General features: G+C 47.3%; 1 protein-coding gene across 1 annotated transcript; it reads right to left on the reverse strand.

Annotated features, from left to right (window-relative positions):
- Positions 1–1,957: 1,957 nt before the first annotated feature.
- Positions 1,958–8,127, reverse strand: LOC135367544 (uncharacterized). Its single transcript, XM_064600838.1, has 3 exons — positions 8,051–8,127; positions 5,013–5,146; positions 1,958–3,395 (listed from the first exon to the last, which is right to left on the reverse strand). The coding sequence occupies exons 1-3, from the start codon at positions 8,125–8,127 to the stop codon at positions 3,085–3,087; spliced, it is 522 nt and encodes a 173-aa protein (XP_064456908.1). The 3' UTR covers positions 1,958–3,084.
- Between the last annotated feature and the right edge of the window lie 10,621 nt (positions 8,128–18,748).

An 18,748-nucleotide genomic window follows, 5' to 3' on the forward strand; every position in this document is an offset into this window, starting at 1 on the left:
CTAAACAACGCGTGCCAGTCCCGAGTGGCTTGGGACTAACATCTCCATTTTCTTCTTTTACCAATCAATCAATCAATCAATCGATCAGGTATACCTCTCAAGTTGTATCAAACAATGTGCAACCATGCGACAAAGTGCTACCGTTATGTCGCATGTACTGCATTCGTCACACTTGTCCCAAATTCCGAGCTTCTCTGTGGGTGTCTCCGGCCGTGTCGTATATTAAAAGAGCAAACGGCAAAAGAATCGTGGTAGCATACGGGTGCGCTACTACGCAGGGTGCTTTTATACATTACAGATTTTTATTTAAGAATTCTTATGAAAAAGTAGAATCCGGCGATAGATATTTCAAAGTACTCGTTTCATCATTAAAAAAAAGAAAAGAAAACAGAATGGCTTCGAACGAGGGTTGTCTCCCATTCTGATGTCTCACTTCTGCACGAAGCCCCTAATTAAAGAGGTAATTAATGTATTTTAGGTAATTATAGTCATCGAACAGTTACATACTTTCGTTGAGGGAATGTCCGCCTTGCAGTATATAAGCCCCCTGAAAAAACGGTACATATGCTGCTCTCATAGCTACTTATTTTATAACGAAACCGTAACGAATAAAAAAAGCATCCTGCATGCAGGTCCATAGACGATAGCGTGCCAGGTGAGTGCAATACCTTCTGAATAGGACCTGGTCATTCGTCATTGCAAACGTCAACATACACTTGCGCGCAAAAATGGCCGCGTTTGTAAACAACGCGATTGCTGTTTCTATGCATCGCTTTTTTAGTTTATTTAGACCTTGGCAAGTAGTTTTATTCGATATCCTCGCAGTAAATCATGTAGACTTGCAAGTGAGACGACATGCTGCTGCTGACCTGCCAAATGTGATGCAATCAGACTTCGGACGAATAGCGTACCATCTGTCGCCGAAGAAGCATCAGATAACTTACATAGGCAAAATATACGCTCATCTTGTGACTTTATGCTGGAATACGTATAAACAATGTCACACCACCTCAAAATGATGTTGCCTGTGGCACGCTACCGAGACAATATTGTGGTCTTGCCACAAGCGACCTCTTCAGGGTAGTTACAAAAATGGCCGGTGTACGACACTGTTTGATGAGTTGGCCTTTTTCGAAGAAGACGTTGCCCGTAGGGAACTACGGACCGGGCGCGATATTTCATACAAGTGTGTCGCAAGCAGTACGTATACGGTCAGCACTACACTCTTAAAAATGAACTTCACCGCATAGCACGCTCCTAGTCAACCATCAACTCGAATGATATCGTTATCTGCCCTGATTTGTTGAAAACGGGAGGCGTACGCCTTTTTTGTGAAAATTATGAACAGCATAAGTGTCACAGAAAAGGCGTACGCCTCCCGTTTTCAACAACCCCAGGGGGCTTAATCGCTTCATCGTCGTTACAGTCGTTACAAGCTAACGAATGGCGGGAAATTCAAAAAGGCGGGCGGGAAATTTAAAAAGGTGGGCACGTGATAAAACACGTGCACGGCGCTCTTTGCGCGATACGTGAAGGCCGTGGTACACGTCACGCGCAGTGTGTCACGTGCCCACCTTTTTGAATTTCCCGCCACACGTTAGCTTGTAACGACCGTAACGACGATGAAGCGATTAAGCCCAGGGCAGATAACGATATGATTCGAGATGATGGTTGGCTAGGAGCGTGCTATGCGGTGAAGTTCATTTTTAGTGTAGCGCAGTCAGGAACTTCGTTCGTGGACGCTGTTCCAGTTTCGGTGGTATAGTGGTGGAAGGAAGCTACTCTCCATCAAAACAGGCATCGCACCGTTTTGAAGAAGTTTTCAACATTCCAAACTCATAAAACTCATCTTGGCAAAAATATAGGAGACAAGTCACGTAGAACATAATGATGTTCATGTTGCCTGAAGATGTACAACACTTATTACTTAGCCATCATGATACAACGCCACTTGTTACTGTTCGGCGAAACCTGTACTTTATTATGTAGCACACAGATGTTCAATTTTCATGCGCATTCGAGTACATTACCAGAAAGGACACTCATGGCCATAACATCACATCCACACATCACCTGCAGAATGCGAGTCCTGAATTCAGTTTTCGCAGAGCAGCTGAACACTGCAGCTCACTACACTTAAAAGCAATGATGCCACTGTCGTGAGACGTGCGCATATTATGTCACACCAAGCAAGTCACATGGATGCAAGTTGAGTCATGTCAACACTCTATTTTCAACATAACGGACGACACGTTATCTTCATCATGTAGTTGCTGTTGCTGTTGATATTGAACATAAGTCATCTCGACATAGGTGCATTAGGGCAATTTACCCCGGACAGATCATATGACTCCTGCAGGTAGTCACAGCCCCGTCTTCAAAACACATTGCTTCTTGGGTGAGAAGCTTGGGAGAGACAGCTATTGTCAAAGTGATCAGATGATTTACCCGTTCCCGAAGGGCTCACACTTCGCGGTTCCTCTCTCTGGAACTGTACTACACTCCCTGGTTCCCACCTAACTTGCTCTGCCATACACTTCTGCTTTTCGTTCAACTTGCTGTAATGGTTGCTTTCTGCAGCAGGTTGGGTTCCGGAACACGTACATGCAGAATGCATCAAACAGAGAGTATGGCACGATGCGAAATAGCGCGCCCGTATCTGTGAAAACAGTCTTCCGTGTCTTACGAATGACGAGTTCATACCGATAGTGGGAAACCAACCCCGAGAGTAGAGCACTCACGTGGTATTGTACCACACCCTTTGGAAGTTTGTCCGGCTAGAAGCTGCGAATCCCTGGTCAAAAGTAGTACACGCTTGCCGCGGAAATAACGCGGAGGTTCAACTACAAACATATTCGAATACTGCAACGTAGTCATTCTATACAGATGAAGTTGAACGCGTTTGAAATTGTATCGTGCATTCCTCATTTTATCTTAGTGCACAGAACTGACGCAGACGGGGTCTGTTGGTCCCTGTGTGTCCCCTGGTGAGTCCCCTACATCACTTATTCCCTCCATGGTGTCCTTGCATAACCATGGGTTTCACACGGTCTCTATAGTTAGACGTGTCCGGAGACACACACGTCAAGACACTGATGCCATCTTGGCATTACGCTGTGAAATGTAACCAGGAGGTAGAGTTAGCTCCGTGGACGAGTCGCGCCTGAGCACGGCGTGGTGGGCGGCGTGAACATTGACGGGCTGCGTGGGCTGGTACGCCGGGTGCAGCGGTCGGATGGGTGTGGAAACGCGATGTCCATGGTCTCCGGCGAAAGTCTCGAAGGCTTTGACGTTGGCGGTTGAGCCTGGTACCGCCGTTGACACCGCTGCACAGGTGGAACCGTCAGGAGCGAAGAACATCACGTCTGGGTGAATGATTCCCCGTTCGTCTTGAGCTGCGAAGCAGTAATTGAGTTAGCCTCCATGCAGCCTACAGCGCATCTACAGTTTGCGGGGCACTTTGGGGAGGTTCGTCGAATCCACCTTTGTATTTTCGGAAGCGGATGCTGAGAACTGCAAATTCAGAGCATGTGCAGGGCTGCTCCGTCAACGACGGTGCCGCCATGGAAATCACTACGGCAGTGCCGCTGTCGTACCAAGTGTAGCCCTCTAGGACGCACGCGTTTATTCCCACAGGGGTGGCATACAATGTATTCCTCCGTAGACGAAAGCGTGCTGGCCGAACGCAATGCATCCTGGACAGGTCCTGGTCGTACGTCACAGCAAACGTCAAGGCGCACGTGACCTTAAAGATGGCGGCGTCCGTGATCGGCGGCCAAACCGTTTGTAAACAATGCGGTTGTTGTTTCTGGACGACGTTTTGGATGTTTTTCGATCACGGTAATTATTTTTATCCGATAACCTTGCAGTAAAACGCGCAGTTTTGCACACAAAGCCTCGTATTATTGACTTCCAAAGATGTGATGACGACTGCGCGTTAATACTTACCGCGCCGGGAGAAATGGGCTACCATGTTGCGGAAGAAGCACCGCATAGTTTACGCTGGCAAAATACGGTCATCTCTTGGTGTTATGCCGGCGAAAATATGTCGGTAAGCGGCAAAACGACATATAAACAAAGTCACATGACCTGAAAATGACGTTTTCTATGACGTGCGACCAGGACAAGATGGCAGTTTTGCCAAAAGCACCCGCTTGAGGGTGGTTACAACAATGGCGGGTTTGTGTCACCCCTGTGTTTATTCCGCTGCAGGCGGACATAATGGAGAGCGTATAAGAAATGAGAGACTGTGAAATCGCGGTTGCACTAATCACAGCATCTCTCCTCCCTCGTGTGCAGGGTGGCGCGACATTGGACATACCGAAAAACGGGGGGGGGGGAGCCGTGGCTGCCCTGGACATCTAAGGTCATCATTTGTGAGAATGTGCGCGTTTTATTCAGATGTCGTCAATATTTATACTTAGTTGTCATAATAATGTGGACCTGTGAAAACCCGCACAGTCCACAGCGTCCGTCTTCAGAAGAAGCGGGGGTCGCCCCCTCCCCCTTTGAAAAAATTCTGGGACCATTAAAAGTACATCCGTGCAGGCATGCAATACTCAGCAACTATACAAGTGATTGAGCACGCAAATACAAGGTTATACGCTGAAACGTATAGGAGCCCCGCAATCAAGACACCGCTCCCCAGAGGCGCAGCACGGAAGTCGCTGTCATTGCAGAACAGCTTACTGCGATGTTGTCGCTTCAATGTTGTCCGTCAGGACGCCGTCTGGAGATCAGCATCTCAACTGCTCTTCCCAACACCGCCATTTATATTGTTTTGACTAATGGGTTCGTACATCTCGCATTATAACTCTGCGCTGCGATGCTTATCTGTGAAATTTACCAGGATTGAATGACCTTCAGAGCTTTGTATGGAGTTAACAAAAATACGCCGCACGCATCGAGTAATTGCTGAAAATGGTAAACATTTGTAGGTCACTGCCCCGAATGCTCTGACTTGTGCGAGCCCTTAGTCTGCTTTGCTATAGCCACTGCGCATAGCTACTTACAAGTTTTCAGTGCTGCATTGGGAATGGCTTCTGGTAATAGTCTGACGACGAGTGTCTTCCGAGGCCTGCGACAGCAAAGCACGAACAGCACTGTCAGAGACACCGCGGAGAATGCCACCGCCAGCAGCGAGATCCTATATAACAGAACGTGCATATATCGCTTAGTTTAACCCTTTCATCGAGACAAATCATGACCGCTGTGGCGAGAACGCAGCCGTAAAAAGAAGTACAGTACTGCCCAAAAATGTTTTTTAAGCGCTGTACTGTCGTTCTGCCCTTCGGGATTGCTGAAGCCAAGTGCGCTTTACGAGGTGAAGCTCACTTGGCTGTAGGGGTCCCTACTATAGGTTTAAGTCAGCTATTGAGTCTACTATTTTCCTTTGAAGCTCTGAAACGTCTGCTCAAAGACGAGACCAGACCACTTCCGGTGGTTCCTACCGACAACATGCGCCTTGAACATGCGCCATACACTCTAAATCTTTTCACACCTTTAAAGGTGTAACAACGTGCATGGCGCACGCCTTTTTAGGTGTAATTTTGGTAACATCATAATGGAGCATGGTTTCGCACAAATTTTCTTTACTCGAGTGTTGTCTGTCCTCCAAAAATTCAGTCTTGCAACATCTCAACATTGTTCAACAGTATTGTAGACACTTGCGCGTGCTCGATTATCGATAGCGATGCATATATGCATTAGCTCGTACCTACGATATCCAAGACATAATGAAAGCAAGATTTGCACTGACACTTGATTTTTAGTAATGCTTTCCAAATTTTGTAAAATATCATCCTGGAGATGAAGTGTTACGCAAGCAGGTTGAATGTTCATAGCGCACACCTTTAAAGGTGTGAAAAAGTTTACAGTGTATGTTCTGACCACGTCTGTAAAAGTCACAGATGATGTCGCACGATATAGTTGAGCAATATAGGTCTCGGACATACCGCTGGATTTATTTATTTATTTATTTATTTATTTACCCTCAGGGTTCTTACAGAGGGGAGTGGGTAATATATTGAAAATAGACATACACATATGTTATACAAAAAACAAGAACAAGAAATGCAGTTGATCACAATGCAGGTTTCATGGACAAATAAGCACATGTATCAAAACAGGTATCAAATACTATATTCGCTAAGTGCATTGTTGAAATGAGTGATAGAGCTGATGTTGCAAACAGAAGAAGGAAGGTGGTTCCACCTACGTGCTGTGCGCGGGATAAACGAATCAGCCAGTGTGTTAGTTGCAGCTATGGGAACAAACACTTTGTGAGAATGATCTACTCGCAAGGATATATAATGTGCAGAGGAAAGAAGTTCGTTTTTTAGCGACATGTTGTGATAATAAATTTTATGAAACAGAGAAATGCTAGAAAAGTCGCGTCGGGACTGTAATGATTGTAATGATAAATGATTCTTCATTAGTGTCAAAATTAGGATTACTAGGATTACTAGGATTACTCGTGTCTAAAATGAGTTCCGTTATCACATCTACCTGAGAAGGAAACTATGAAAGGATGAACATACCAGAAGTACCATGCCGATTGTAGGTTCGCCAGGTTAGGACTACGTTGTCACTTGTTCGTCCAGAGGCCCTGTGCATGAGGTGGTCCTGGTATCACCATGCCGTAACAAAGGCTGTTGCCCCTGCGTCTCTGCTTATATTGCTTCAGTCGTTCACTCCATGTAGCATGATCTGCAAGGAAACACCAAGAACAATCTGTAAGATCGAGCCCATGATTTTGACGGTAAAGGTACAAGGGCGCAGGTTTTTTGCTCCTTGTCTCAGGTTTTTCGTCGTGTTACAGTGATTTTAATTCGCTGTAAAATGACAAGTTTATAGGAGTGTTAGGTGCGCCACCAAAGCCATGCCTGTTCTTCTTTACGTGACAGTGGTACTATGTCATCATGGTTGAGGCAGCCAGATGAAGTTCACAGCTTGACTGGAGGCGTGTGCAATATTTTTTTAGCAAACAGGGATATTCCCTTACACACGACACGCACACCCTAACGAACACCCCTTCCCCTAAAGTATCTTACTATATACTCCCCCAGAATACCTGCCGGAAAGTCCACAAAAGCCACAACAGCCAGCACATACGGGTCCCACAGCCATCCTGCATAGTACCAGCACTTCCTGTCCGCTCTTAAAAACGAACTTCACCGCTTAGCACGCTCCTAGCCAACCATCATATCAAATGATATCGTTATCTGCCTCGATTTGTTGAAAACGAAGGGCGTACGCCCTTTTTATGACAATTATGAACAGCATAAGTGTCACAAAAAAGGCGTACACCTCCCGTTACAACAAAGGGCAGATAACGCTATCATATTTGAGATGATGGTTGGCTAAAAGCGTACTATGCCGTGAAGTTGGTTCCAACACCTCCACGAAAGCGACAAAGCAGTATAGCTCAATTAAGATTCCTCGGCATATCGTCCTCTTAACAGCATTGTTGACTAGTATTCTGGAACTGCGTATCATCAAAGGTTCTGCGGTCGGCAGATGCGGATGCATCACGCACGCGATGGCCACGGCGAGTTTTACCCCTGTCACGTGAGCAGACTTATGGCGAACTAGCAGACTATTGAAACCAACGGCCAACGGCCAACCAACACATGTGCGTGGCGCCAGCAAGCGTCTAACGCGTCATCCTGTTAGGGTGCATTGGGTGCAACGCTTGGTGGCTCTGCGTGCGTTTTCAATGCTCATTGCTTTCAATGATAATTGAAGGCGGTCCGTGTGACAGGGATATTTAAGAAACACAATGCCACCTTGTTGTACTGTAGGCTTCGTCAGACATGTGGCACACAGTACATTCGGGGTTCGCGCTAGGCAACACAGCAGCCTCTGAGTGCCTTTAGGCTAAGCCCCTTGCAAAGGTCTCGCTGATGTTGCTCTGGTTGAAAACCTTATGAAGACCTTCTTGATGAGGGAATGACCATTTTTACATCGGTTAGTCTATCGACGCCTCCCTCTATACAAGGGGGTTAACAGTATTCCCGTGATGATTGGTAAACATTCAAGCTGAGGATACCTGCAAGGAGACGCTTCATATGCCAGATGCTTCACGGACCCCTCGGGCACCTCGTAGATCGTACCATATATCGACATATTCCCGCTTAACCTTGGTGTCCAACAAGCGTGGTTAATTTCGCAGTCAAAAGTAATTACGAACAAGGTGACGAGCAACGACACGAAAAGCATTACTGCATCAACCATTAATGCCCAGCTTTCCAATTCCTTCGTTGCCTTTGATACGCATATTTGAACGTGTGCTTCACTTTGTGAATCTTCCGACCTTGACGCAATCATTACTACGGCACTACGTCGGTGCTGTACGCAGTTGAAGCCACGTGCAAGGGAAGGTCATCAGGAAGGCCAGCAACGCTGGTCACGTTGACGCTACGTGCGAAGCCATCCATACAGGAGCGGCAGAAGCAAACGAAATGTACCGTGCTCAGCGACGCGCGTAAACGCAGCCCATATCCCCGATGACCTGCATCGATTAATTTTGCCCACTTCCGTCACATGCCACTTTAGCATGTACACTGCTTCTGGCTGCGTAGCACTATGGTGCTTTGCAGAAAACGGTTTAGACGTTTAAATGTACGGGATCTTCACAGATACGTGAAATCATATCGCTATCGCTTTCGCTATCTTCTTCAGTTCTCACTACGTTGTCCGAACACAACTATGGCTTTGTGCATTGAGTGCGTATATGGACTGCAACATATCCAAACAGGGCATTGAGTACATGACGTTAGAGATTATTTCTCAACTCCTTACACCAAAGACACCTTACCAACAACACCAACACCAAACCAACCAAGCACCTTAAGATCAACACAAAAGGAAGGAGAGTCATCCGTAGCTTCGTTCGCGATTTATGAGCGAAAGAAACCGCCAATGTACGCTTTCCCTCCCCCTCTCCTTCTCAAGAGGCGTGACAATGCGGAGCGCGCTCTCATTGGTCTCCGCAAATACTTTGTCCAATCATCGCGGGAGATCGTTTGAAGACACCAATCCGAGGCCTCTGCGCATTGTGGCGCTTCTTGAGGAGGGGGAGAGGAAAAACGCACATTGCGGTTTTTTTCGCCCACAAATCACGAACGACGGAACAGATGAGTCCTGTTCCTCTTGTATTACTGTCAAGGTAACGGTATGTTATATTCCACGATAAGAACCAACAGCATGAATGTATGACACTCCCTGCAGTTTGGTCACTAGTCCCAAACAAGAAAATAGTGCACGCATACTCCCTAGTAGTAACGGCATACTATTAGGGATAATTAGGGGAGTATATTATTAGGGAGTATACTCCGTAACGGCAAGCCTCAGCGGGGCAAAAACACATAGAGAACACAACATTGCTGTGTTGTGTTGTCCATGTGTTTTTGCCCCGCTCTTTTGGTATTCGTTCAAGGCGACTGAAAAACAGCGCTGGCAGTTCTGTCGTTCCGTACACTCTTAAAGATAAACTTCACGGCGTAGCACGCTCCTAGCCAACCATCATCTCAATACCAAAAGTCTCTTGTGGCTGTTCCTTATTTTCCGTCACCAACCGTGTGTCAGCCAGGCGGATGAACACAAAATTGACGGCCGGATCGCTGATCCAAAGAGCGCATTGCTGCACTGCTCCGCGCAAGAAATATGTAAACCGAAACCAATTAATTACTCGAAAAAATCACTAAGTGTCGATGCGTTTTTTTTTTCTTGGAATATTTTTCGCTGAAGATCCCGATGCGTAAAACAGAGGTTCCGTAAGCGTGCGAAGTAAAATTTAAAAGTTAGGATGTTTATTTAATTAGTAAGCGTATGCAAATGAGCCGCTCAATACTCAGTTTATGGTCGATGTCCCAAGGATCTCTACCAAAAAGAAATTTATTCGATGGCGCCCCCTGTTCACGAATTATTCAGCCGGGGGATTTTGAAACACCCTGTGTATCTGCTGTACTTCACAGTCGTGTATGACCTCAATTACCTGCGCAGCAAGTATCCTCTGCAAAGACGAGATAGATCATATATACTGCCTCCTCTTATTATTATTTTTTCCTTAGCGTGTTGCTCGTCCCAGTTACTACGGGGTTTCGTCTCGTTGAACAAACAATCCGAGCGCTGGCTGTAACACGCGACACAGACCCGACCAGTGTCAACATTCTTAGGCACGGCAACACGTGTGGTCGGCAGTAATCTCGCCAGAAATCGACCCAGCCCCAGGTACCGAGCTTCCAAGGGGTAGGGGAGGGTGTATACCTTTATGGAATATGTGCATTGATAGCTGAGTTGTACTGGGAAATCTCAGATATTCCAAGGGGAGGTGTAGAGCGCGGATAAATATGCACTAAAAACCTTCGGAATATGTGCAGTAAAAAGCCTGAATATGCGCAATCATTTTCCTCGTTCTTTGTGTAAAAGCACCGCATATTTGGCTTAGATAATTTTATTAGAGATCGCACGGTAAGATAACATCGCCTTGGTTCAGGAGCACACAACAAGGAAGGCTTGCGCAAGAAATAAAATCGTGCAGCTGAAAGCTTTGTTTGCGGCATTGCGCCACAGCGCAGGTTAATGAAGAAAGGAATATGAGGCAAGGCAGCTGGTGTGTTGAATGTATAGACACATGTCCCTGAGATTAAAATGCGTCTTCGTAACGGGAAAGAATGTGTCTAAGTACGGCCCGTGAGCCGTGCACGCGCAGCGTTGATACTCCGATGACATGCACTGCAAAGGGAAGATCTCGAACACTTCTGGGAATCGTACGTTTGGTACTCCAGTGATGCTGAGTACTATATGTTTTAGGCAGTGGAGCAGCGGGGACCGAACATCGCTGCGAGATGGAAAATAATCTATTATTACCGAGACTTTTGCGAAAAAGGACACGAAGCCTTTCCGAAACCTGCACGACCGTCCAAGGCTCTGACTATACGCTGATGCTGAATACACACCAGGCCATTTTGGGAAATGTAGCACGATATGCCAAACGGGTGCATTTATATGCTACACAGCGCCCATGTCATCAGTCCCAAATCAAGACCAACAGCGTTTTTTTTTTCTCTCTTTTTTTCATTGGCCACGGTACGAAACCATATCGAGAAGAAAACATGCATTTGCATAAAAATCGCGGCATGTACCCCGCGTGACGTCACAGGTAGGCTCGTGCGGGCCATCGGCTGTTTACATGGTTTCGGGCACGCGCTCGGTAACTTCTTTGCGCGACATGGATGACGAGTTATCTGCTTCCTCGATTTCGTTTGTAAAGTACTCGCCACCGGTAGAACAGAATCTACAGAAAGGCGCACGCGAAGAATAAGGGTGAGGTGAAGCACAGTGTTGCTGGACCGCTCTCCCGTGGAGGAGCGCCGAACCACTCAAAGCAAAAATATTCTTTTCTAATTATCTGTGCCACCTGGGGATGAGATATTATGTCCACTCAAACTCTCATACAGTATGGAGTGACGTCGCACTGTTACTTCGACACGTTTCTGGTGCAAAGTCTCCCTTTTTAAGGTCCCATAAAACGTGGGACAAGTCACGTGGGACATTTCGACGTATAGCTTTCACAGAACGTGGTAATTCATAAATCGAGGGCTATAACTGTATGCACAGAATGAAATGTAATACATACATACAAGGATCGTGAAGTGGACGGATAGTCTGGATAACCTTTTCTGCCTTCGGCTTACTCCAGCAATGTCCCGTGGCACACCACCCTGCAGCAGTGCGCGAAGCGAGACAAGACAATGCTCAGATATGTTTCCTCAACTCAGTAGCTCACAGAGGCCAAGGGCCCCGACGGCAGCATCGATTCCGGATCACTGACTCATTGATCCGAAGCACTTTCCTCGTATGGCCAGTATCTTCGCCAGTCTCGACCAATGTCTATCATGTCTTGTTCGAGAGACTTCGTGTTATCTCTATGAGGAACACCGCCATCAAAGATGACATGGCTTGATTCGTTTTCGAAAGAAGTGTATGTATTGCGAGGCAAAGACAGCCAGGAAAGCAGCATGCACTTCCTGGTCATATCGGGGCGGATTTAATTGTCGTCGGAGGCGATCAAGTGCGCCTGCTTTGAGTTCCGATAGGCAGTGATGGCCAGTAGTTAACTACATGTAGTTAAACTACTAGTTAAACTACCTGATTGTAGTTAAAAAGTAGTTATCAACTACTTGCAGAAATGTAGTGGCAACTACTTGCAGAAATGTAGTGGCAACTACTTGCAGAAATGTAGTGGCAACTACTTGCAGAAATGTAGTGGCAACTACTCGTTAAACTACTATTTTAAGTAGTTAACTACAGTAGTTAGGTTACTGAAGACACCAACTACTTCCGATTTTGCAGCAAGCTTTACGACACGATTGTGCTTCCGATTTTTACCCTGTGCTACTTGTTTGATGAGAACGGAGGTGCAGAGGAATTGTGTCGTGCATGTGTACTAACTTTTAATGCTTGTCTAGTGAAGCCTCATTTGCTGTAAAATAATTCTGCAACTTAGTTTATCGCGTAGGCACAGAAAGAATCCCACCCCAAGCTTTGTAGTTGACGATCGTAGCAATAGCTTGAGCCAAAGTTTAACATTGCTTGTGATTCATATTTAGGTGTGCAAGAACACTGCAAGGGATTGGTGTTGATGGACAACTTTAAGTAGTTATAGATGTAGTTAAACTACATTGCAGTAGTTAAAGAAGTAGTTTTAACTACTCCCCTGAAAAGTAGTTGAACTACTAGTTAAACTACTCAATCGCAAAGTAGTTAGTAGTTATAGTTAAACTACTGTAGAAGTAGTTAGTGGCCATCACTGGTGGGGGCGATGACATGATTAAGTTCTGAAGGTATAGGGACAATCGATTGGGCTGAACCACAGGAGGAGGATATGGATATACTTGCAAGTTTTAGCGTATCGGAAGCATTCTACGAATACGACCTGATAAGGAACGCTGCCAAACCCAGGATCAGCAATGTGATGTCGGTGAGTTAAAAGACGTAGCTTGATCAGCTTCTTCGGAACGGTCATCGTAAACACTTTCCGATCTACTGAAGTTTTCTGTTGTAGTGAATGACGTGGCAGTCCATGTAGACAGGACAGACTCGTCACAAAGAAATAATGTATATAATATGTAAAGGTAGATAATTTAGGACGAGAGGCATTTTCGACTCAAAAGTGGTGGACGCGACATCATATCACAGAGTGTTCTGAGACTTGCGAAGGACTCGAAATCCAGCACCGACTGCGTATCTCTCGTTGTATTCCCCGGATTCTCTTCGCGTTGCGTAAATGATGGGTACAATACTGTATGAAGTCGACCCAAGACGCATGAAGCAACATGCCACCATATGGCAGGCACACCGTTCAGCACAGGAGGAACAAGCAACTGCATGGAAGCCAGTGAAGCCAGCTTGGGAACTACTGTTGTAACATATGTAGTATGGTCTTCCAAGCATCGCAGGGCAAAGAGGTCGTTTGTGACGCAAATTAGGCCCCCATCTCTTATAGGAGACACTCCTGGAGGACTAATTAACCTAACTAATTGACGACGCTCACGTAGTAGAATTTCAAAAACGAAGGCCCTGTTTGAATGGCGTTAACCGATATCAGTCACAGAGCGGGCCACACTGTCAACTCTTTTACCACGTCAAAAGACCTATTATCGACTTCCTCCAGTGCTCTTCGTAATGACTAGGAAAGCATTTGCAATCCGTTGGGATATTCTGTGAATTTTCTCTCACGTCACGGCTGGAACACGGAGTTTTGTGAAAGTCGCGTTTTGGGGCTTTATACCTCATAGACATTACCTTCAAACTAAGAAATGCAGTTGGCATGAGGGGTAGAATGTGCAACCTATACGCGTAGTCACAGTAGTTGGCATAGAAGCGCTTGTAGAGCAGAATCAGCTGAGCAAGGACGAAACAGGGAAGGCACGACGCTTGTGCTATCAGAGCTGAGTGCATGCGGGATAAGCCACTGGCTTGATGCTCAACTTTTCGTTATTCCGTATCGCGCGATAAATGCACGGCTTCGCTATGATTCGTCACAAACCCACGCCCAATGACCAATCGTTTCATTTCTTTGAAACCTCAGCGTACGGAAACGGTTTTCCGTTTCGGTTTTGCCGTCACACGTGCGTTTGGAGTGCGCCAACTTCAAGTAATAACGACAACGAACGATATGTTCAGTTCAGCATCGGGCCCGACTAGTTCCCACAGTGACCTCTAGAAGCGCAACATCATATTGTCGGGGGCAAATGGCATGTACACTATCGTCATCGTGGTTACTGCGAAGCAGCAGACAGGCAGTATGTGTTGCCGGCGTTGTTCAGCAGTCTTGTTGCTTGTAAACCTCGGGCAACAAGTTATATATGACAGAGCACTCTGAATATTTTTATTCTATTGCGAAACAGCGGTAAAACGACTGAGGGCGACGTCTCTTGAGTCCCAATTCGTCAAGCAACACTGATATACGTACCCGATAAATTTTCTGCCCTCGATGGCTACGTAGCCGACATGTAGCCGACTTTATTCGTCTTAGATCCAGTGTTATCAGCATATATGCAATGCAGTTTTGCCGTCGTACTCGACAAGAAATGCGACGTTAGTGGTAACTTCAACACAGTGCTGCCCGTACTTTTAAATTTTCAATTTGTAAAAAAAAGCTATGAGTGCAATTGTGACGAAAATTATGACGTGAGAGGGCTGAGAGCTCAGCCTAATCAATCGATAAACTTTGTTAGACTGCACGTCTGCTGCTTTGCGGTACTTCTATAACGAGATCGAGAACCTCTTTCCCCTGGCGAGTAATGTGCGAACTAATCCAGGACGGCGGGCCCGTTGGTACGAACATGACATAGCGAGAGTGTTGTCAGGTCCTTGTTTTGTGTTCTACCGTTTCGCTATATGTCGAGCGATGTGCGTTTCTCTTCAGTCTATACGTGAAGACGGTTGCGTTCGAAAAGCATCTAGTTCATGCAGACCACGCGTCCACAATGTCCTAGACACGGATGAGAGAGCACACATCGTGGCTTGGCATGATGAACCATCTGTTACCCTTGCGTACGGAAGGGTTGCGTATCAGCGTGGCGTGATACGGAAGGGTTTCTACGTATCCTATCATATCAACCAGCTCCCGTGGCACAGTTGGTATAAGGACGATAGCGTTCTACGCCGAGACTGGGAGGCGACGCCGGTTCAAGTCCCAGCGCCAGCTGTGCTGCCTGGAGTTCTTCCAGGGCTTTGCGGCAGGCTTTTTTAGACAAATGTTGGCACAGCCACCCATCGAGACTATAGCAATCAATACATGCCCTGCTGTGGAGGAGGCACGTGATCCACAAGTCTGTGCCCCATTCTGTGCAAGTCTGTGCCCCCCTCTACACGCCAGGTATGGCAGCTATCCGCCATAAGCCAGGCAGAAAATTTGCCAAATAATACAGTGTATTGAATCCGAGTGAACCCAGTGAACCCGAAATATTACGGCAGTCCTATTCTGCGGCATGTGCAGCATGTATGTGCGGGCGGACTCACCTTACGTGTAAATTATTTTTTAAACTGCGAAGGAAGCCAGCCTGCCTTGGCACGCAAGGTCACTAACACCGCGGCTAAAGCCACCGTGAAAATTGTGGCTCTATCCTAATTCTAATGCAACTTGAATCCCCTGCATGAAGTGCTGTTATTCGTAGAGCAATAACAATCAGTAGTATCAAAAGCCAGCCGCTCCGATGCCAATACAGAGAAAAGCCAGGTATTGGTATTGGTATTCAGAATGTTGTTCGAGCCTATTTGAGATGCTGCAGGAAGCCTGCCCCTGTGGCCGGCCTTCCATTTGATGCCAATACACTATCAAAAGCCATTTTGCCTGCTCCTGTGGCCGGCCTTCCATTTGATGCCAATACACTCAAAAGCGATTTTGCAACGCATCTCTCCAGTTCTTGGTACAGTCATTCCTCCATTCCAGGCCTGTGCTGTCCCTGAGCGGTCCATCACGCTTCATACGCAGGCTTTAAGAGACGCCTTGTACTTGGCACATAGTCGGCGGCGACCTCGTGTTTTAGTGTCGTTTGACCAAAGGAAGGCCTTTGATCGTGTGCTTCACGAATACATGTACCGTGTGTTGGAGGCGAATGGGTTTGATCGCGAGATCATATCGTGGTTCCGAGCACTGTATGCTGGTGCGTCAGCTTCCATTGGTGTCAATGGGGGTACCTCTGCTAACTTCCCCATAAAGGTGGGTGTCCGCCAGGGCTGCCCCCTGTCACCGGCACTGTATGCCCTAGTGTTTGGCCCGCTTTTAGAGTCCCTCGCCTCCTCGGTTGCATCCCGGATGCTTGCCCTTCCGGGCACATCTGCATTACCGCTTTTTGCGTATGCGGACGACCTGTCTCTCATCCTGACCGACGAGGAAGCTATCGGGAATGTTCTCCAGGTAATTGAAAGCTACGGTAGGGTTTCTAATGCACAGATCAATAGAGATAAAAGCGCACTACTTTTCGTCAACCTCATCCCGTCGTGCTCCGCACCCTTTGGCATTCCTGTGAAGAATGCCGTGCGCGTTCTTGGGTATGATTTCCTGCCTTCAGGAATATCTCCCAGCACCTGGGCACGTGTCCATATGCGTAGTATTCCTGTGCTCCGGGACTTGAAAGAGCTCGTACTCCCCGTTACCTGCAGAGCGCGCCTTGCTGCGTCTTGGTTTCTGAGTAAATATTGGTATTTAGCCAATATTTCCATCCCTCCGCGGACTACTCTTCAGGCCGCTACACGTGCGGCGTTTCAGTTTATCTGGGGCGGTTCAGTAGAATGGGTATCAAGAGGTCGAATGTATCAGCCTCGCGTAGATGGCGGCCTTTTGGTGCCCGATTTCAAAGTGATGTGCCTTGCCTTAGGTCTGCGCGCGATCTTTCAGGGTCTCCTAGAGCAGCGGCATCCTGCTCAGGGTCTACTAACTTTTCTGTTAGGACCCGACATTCGTTTTTTTTTCTGAGCTGACACACACTCGCCCGCGCTCAGAGGGCGTGGCTCCCCACCTGAAGGCGTACGTTGTGGCAATGCGCAGCCTGCGAGCTTCTTTCCCTGATGATGACATAACATCATGGCCCGTGCGGCGCCTTTACATGGCACTTCTTGCGCTTAATCGGCCACCCCCGAACTCGACGCCTATTCAGCGCCACATAGCGTGGCGTACGACCACTGCTGGCTGGTTGGACGCCCGTCGGGCCAGTCTTCAGTGGCGCTTAGCGCATGACGTCTTGCCGCTGCGTGAGCGTTTTTCCCGTTTTGGTGTAACGTCACCCCGGCTGTCCCTTTTGCGAGTACAGGGAGTCAGCAGAACATCCTATTAGTTTATGCTTGTTGCCGGGTGCCCTGTGTCATCGTATATAACAGGCCTCTAAAGCCTGAGGGATGTTGAATGGAGCACCGTTCGTGGTCTGTACCCCCTCCATGTCTCGCAGCGGGATAGGCGGCATTTTGTGCTCTTACAATTGGTGGTTTACGTCGCGAGACAACTGAGATCATGAGCGACGCCACAGCGTTCGGTCTGTGGATTACTTTTGCCCACCTGAGGGTTCTTTAACGTGCGATGAAAGCTCATCACACGGCACCCCGTATTTAACGTCCTTCGCGGAAGACGGCGTGTCTAAGCAACTTGTATCCATTTTGTGCTCTTGGTAGTCGAAATAAATTACCAAGTGTGGATTTCGCGTTGTCGACGGGTGCACGCGCAGCAGAGCCGCAGTGTGCAGGAGGTGATTCAGCTAGTTTACGCCGTATTCCCAGAGTTCTTTGCAGGAAGCGAGCGGTGCTTGGAGCAGTTGAGTTTCACGGCCGCTGGATGACCTCTGACATTCTCTTCTGGGTGGACAATGGCAAGTTCCATGTTAACGTATGAGGTATGTTCACATCCTCGTGTTGTTCTCCCATTTGCGGCTTTCCAGTGTCACGGGCTGTTGCATGGCGAAACAGACACGTGTAGCAATCTCTAAACAGCCTTAGTCGCTGGGCGAGAGTTGGTATTCAGAATGGTGTTCGAGCTTGTTCGGGATCCTACTGGCCCGCCCCTGTGGTCGGCCTTTCGTTTGATGCCAATACACTCTCGTCTAATCAGCTCAGTTAATCAGCTACCCATCGAGTCTAGCAATGAATACATGCCCCGCTGTGAAGGAGGCACATGATCCACAAGTTTGTCCCCAATTTATCGTACACGCCAGTATGGCAGCTATCCGCCATACGTTAGGCAGAAAATTTGGCAAATTGTACAATGTATTGAACGCGAGTGAACCCAGTGAACCCGAAATAACCCGCAGTCCTATTCTGCGTCACGTGCAGCATGGCAGCATGTGCGGGCGGACTCACCTTATGTGTAAATTATTTTTTAATTGCGAAGGAAACTAGCCTACTTTGGCACGCAAGGTCACTAACACTATACGGCCACCGTGAAAATTGTGGCTCTATACTAATTCTAATTCAACTTGAAGCCCCTGCATTAAGTGCTGTTACTCGTAGAGCAATAACAATCAGTGATCTACCGTGATCTCCCTTCAACCCCCCGTTCCAATCCGGGATAGACGACAGTTCATTCTCTTAGCCGTAGAGATAAATTACCAAGTGTGGATTGCGCGCTGCATAGCAGTACACGGCGGTCGCGCTCGGGGGCCGTCACACGTTCTAAGCCTCGTTCGAGCGGGTGTTCGCAGAGTTTTATAGAGGGAGAGAGCAGTCCTTGGTGCTATGGAGTTCGGAAGAC

Source organism: Ornithodoros turicata, chromosome 8, assembly GCF_037126465.1.
Source record: "Ornithodoros turicata isolate Travis chromosome 8, ASM3712646v1, whole genome shotgun sequence".
Taxonomy (NCBI): domain Eukaryota; kingdom Metazoa; phylum Arthropoda; class Arachnida; order Ixodida; family Argasidae; genus Ornithodoros; species Ornithodoros turicata.